We start from the raw sequence: 4,457 nt of genomic DNA on the forward strand, positions 1-4,457 counted from the left end.
CTCCTTGAGTATTAAAGCACCAGCTGAGAGTGGTTTGTTTTTTTGAGCGTGGGGGTCAAGATGGTGGTAAAACCTCTGCATTGCTCCCAAACTGAAACAAACTTCGATACTTTCAAATCTATTTCAACCTCTATCCAAGGAGTGTTGGGCCTTTATTATTTTTGAAAAACAAGTTCCTCGCTGCAGCTTGAAAATGTGGCAAGTCTCTCACTCTCTTCCAAATCCACGTCCAGGAAGGGGTGGGTGGGTGGGTGGTGTGTGTGTGTGTATATGTGTCAACGGCAGCCTCAGGGGAAACCGAGGATATGTGTGGGTGTGCATGTGTGTGTGTGTGTGTCAACGGCAGCCTCAGGGGAAACCGAGGATATGTGTGGGTGTGCATGTGTGTGTGTGTGTGTCAACGGCAGCCTCAGGGGAAACCGAGGATATGTGTGGGTGTGCATGTGTGTGTGTGTGTGTCAACGGCAGCCTCAGGGGAAACCGAGGATATGTGTGGGTGTGCATGTGTGTGTGTGTGTGTCAACGGCAGCCTCAGGGGAAACCGAGGATGGATGTGTGTGTGTGTGTGTGTGTGTGTGTGTGTGTGTGTGTGTCAACGACAGCCTCAGGGGAAACCGAGCAAAAACTGGGTGTGGATACTGGGAGAGCAGAAAAGGTTCTGTGAGGAGGATACACGTCTCAGATATTCCAGCAGAAGAGAGATGGGCCAACTTTAAGTCCCAAGGAGAATGGAAGAAATTCTATTACCGGAGGCTGAACTGCCCCAGTTCCCAGAGGGGACTCCCTGAACAATCAAGCGTGGACAGGCTGAGCCCAGAGCAATTAAGGACATGGAAAGGCCAGCAAGTGTTTCGGGCTTTTTTTTCCCCAAACAGAGCCTCACCTCCCACCCCACTCACCACTGCTGGCTTCACTTTTTCCTTACCTGGAGCATAACTGGGGCTATTGGTGGGGTACAGGCTGGGATTGTAGGCAGGGGCTGCAGCTGGATAGGCTGTAGGGTAACCTATGAAGAGACAAAAAAGTTCCATTTAGTTGGGCAAGAAGAAAGCAGATTTCTGAGGAAATGGAATCCAAGTCCCAAGCTTGGCCTTCAGCCTCTTCATGGGCCATTTCAGGTAGTATATGTGACTGGTTTTAGCCTCTCAAGAAAAATCACCAATACCACAGGCCCAACATATACACATTTTTCTGTTTTTTCAAAGCAGTACAAGAAATATATGTCTATATGCTCACTGTAAAAAACCCTGAAACACTATGGAAGTATATATGGTAGAAAGTGTAAGTTTACTTTCACATTCCTGCCATAATACTACTCTCCTCCCCAGAGATAATAGCAGTTTGGCATCTATGTCTCCAGATAGTTTTCCATGCATTTTTATACACATATATTCAGTGGTGAGCTAGTAAATATTTAATAACTGGCTCAAGGGGATTGGGGTGGAGCCCTATTTGTAGCATTTGCTAAGTTCCATGGTGTAAGCACTCCCAACCATGGCCAATTTCAAGCTACCAACATCACTAAGTATAAGTAGCTGAGAAGCTCACAATTGGGTCTAGAGAGCCCACACAAGCCTGATCCAGTCCACCACTGCATATTATATATAAGGATTAAAAAAACGTTTTTTAATTGTGACAAAATATATATAAAATTTGTGATTTTAACCATTTAAGTGTACAATTCAGTGGCACTAATTACATTCACAATGTTGTGCAACCATCCCCACTATGTATTTCTAAAAGTTTTTAACCACCCCAAACAGAACTCTGTACCCATTAAGCAATAACACTCCATTCCCTCTTCCCATAACCCATCTTAACTTCTTTTTTTTTTAAATATGTTTATTGGAGTATAATTGCTTTACAATGGTATGTTAGTTTCTGCTTTATAACAAAGTGAATCAGTTATACATATACATATATTCCCATATCTCTTCCCTTTTGCGTCTCCCTCCCTCCCACCCTCCCTATCCCACCCCTCTAGGTGGTCACAAAGCACGGAGCTGATCTCCCTGTGCTATGCGGCTGCTTCCCACTAGCTATCTATTTTACATTTGGTAGTGTATATATGTCCATGCCACTCTCTCATTTTGTCCCAGCTTACCCTTCCCCCTCCCCGTATCCTCAAGTCCATTCTCCAGTAGGTCTGCATCTTTATTCCTGTCCTGCCCCTAGGTTCTTCATGATTAACTTCTAATCTACTTTCTGTCTCTATGAATTTGCCTATTCTAGATATTTTGTGTATTCTAACACATGGAATCAAACACTATTTATCCTATTGTGCCTGGCTTCTTAGCATAATTTTTTCAAAGTTCATTCACGTTTTAGCATGTATCAGAACTTCATTCCTTTTTATGGCTGAGTAATATTCCACTGTGTGTATATGTGTGTGTGTGTGTGTGTGTGTATATATATATATATATATATATATATATATATATACCACATTTTGTTTATCCATTCACCTGTTGATGGACACTTGGGTTGTTTCCACCTTTTGGATATTGTGAATAATGCTGCTGTGAACACTGATATACAAGTATCAGTTTGAGTCCCTGTTTTCAATTTTTGGGGGTATATACTGAGGAGCAGAATTGCTGGGCTATATGGTAATTTTATCTTTAGCTTTTTGAGGAACCACCAAACTGTTTTTCACAGTGGCTATATCATTTTACACTCCCACCAGCAATGCACGAGGGTTCCAATTTTTACACATCCTCACCAACACTTATTTTCTATTTTTTAAAAATTATAGCCATCCTAGCAGGTGTGAATTGGTATCTCTTTGTGGTTTTGATGCGCATTTCCCTAATGATTAATGATGCTGAACATCTTTTCATGTGCTTATTGGTCATTTGTACATTTGTTTGGAGAAATGTCTATTCAAAACATTTGCCCATTTAAAAAGTTGGGTTGTTTTGTTGTTGAGTTGTAGGACTTTTTAATATATTCTGGATATTAAACCTTTATCAGATTTGTCATACTGAGTGAAGTAAGCCAGACAGAGAAAGACAAATACATGATATCGCTTATATGTGGAATCTAAAAAAAAAAAAATGGTACAAATGAACTTATTTACAAAATAGAAATAGAGTCACAGATGTAGAAAACAAACTTATGGTTACTGGGGAGGAAAGTGGGGGGAGGGGGATAAATTGGGAGATTGGGATTGACATATACAACACTACTATATATAAAATAGATAACTAATAAGGACCTACTGTATAGCATAGGTCAGTTCTCTGTATGAACTATATGGAAGAAGAATCTAAAAATGAGTGGATATATGTATATGTATAACTGATTCACTTTGCTGTTCAGCAGAAACTAATAACATTGTAAGTCAACTATACTCCATTAAAAACTAAGAAAACAAAAAAACTTTATCAGATTTAATTTTGATGAAATCCAATTTATCTATTTTTCGTTTGTTGCTCATGTTTTTGGTGTCATATCTAAGAATACACTTGCTAAATCCAAGGTCATGAAGATTTACCCTATATTTTCTTCTAAGAGTTTTAAGGCTTTGACCCTTATATTTATATCATTGATCCTTTTTTTTTGGCTGTGCTGCACGGCTTGTGGGGATCTTAGTTCCCTGACCAGGGACTGAACCCGGGCCCTTGGCAGTGAAAGCATGGAGTCCTAACCACTGGACTGCCAGGGAATTTCCATCATTAATTCATTTTTGTATATGGTATAAGGGTAAATGTTGTTTTAAATTCTATTTTTTCACTTTAACATTATAAGCATTTTCCCACGTAATTCTCTTCAAAACACTTTTTAATATCTTGATAATATTCCACTATGTAGATATATCAAATTATTTAACCATAACTCTGTTTTTATAGGTTTAGGTTGTTTTCAAATTTTCAGTAAAGGTATGAGAACAACCCAAATAAATCTTTGGCTGCATTTCTGATTATTTTTTCAAGAATGAGTTCTAGAAGTGAGCTTTCTAGCTCAAAAGATAGTACTATTTTTTAAGCCCATTCATTCAACAAATATTTCAGTATCTAATCTGTGCCAGACACTGTGATCCCTGCCCTTGTGGAGCTTATATTTTAAGAGGGTTGGAGAAGGCAATGGATAAATAGTAAATATTAAAAAAAAGTCTTAAGTGCTATGGAAAAGAGAAAAAGGGCAGGGTAAAGGACATCAGATTTGCCACGGTGTTGGGACTGCACTATTAAATAGGGTAACCAGTATAAGACACACTGAGAAAGTAAGGTTTCCACACAGACTTGAAGGAAATAGAGTTAACCAAGCAAGATGGCTGAAGGAAGAGCATTTCACAGGAAGGAAACAGTCAGTTCAAAGGCCCTAAGTTGGGAGTATATGATATGGGACATGTCTGAGGAATAGCAAAGAGGCCAGTGTAGCTGAAGTGGAACAAGCGAGGGGGAAAGTAGTTGTAGAGGAGTCAGAGAGATAAAAGGCTGGTCAGTTCGTGTAGG

General features: G+C 39.6%; 1 protein-coding gene across 3 annotated transcripts in view; it reads right to left on the minus strand.

Annotated features, from left to right (window-relative positions):
* The window catches only part of FAM168A (family with sequence similarity 168 member A), a 207,357-nt gene that overhangs the window by 19,454 nt on the left and 183,446 nt on the right, over positions 1-4,457 (minus strand). For all 3 annotated transcript variants that reach the window (XM_007448076.1, XM_007448078.1, XM_007448077.1), the window contains one exon: positions 926-1,006. In XM_007448076.1, coding sequence (XP_007448138.1) covers positions 926-1,006 — 81 coding nt within the window. The remainder of the gene's footprint in view (positions 1-925; positions 1,007-4,457) is intronic.

Source organism: Lipotes vexillifer, unplaced genomic scaffold (assembly GCF_000442215.2).
Source record: "Lipotes vexillifer unplaced genomic scaffold, Lipotes_vexillifer_v1.1 scaffold640, whole genome shotgun sequence".
Classification (NCBI taxonomy): Eukaryota; Metazoa; Chordata; class Mammalia; order Artiodactyla; family Lipotidae; genus Lipotes; species Lipotes vexillifer.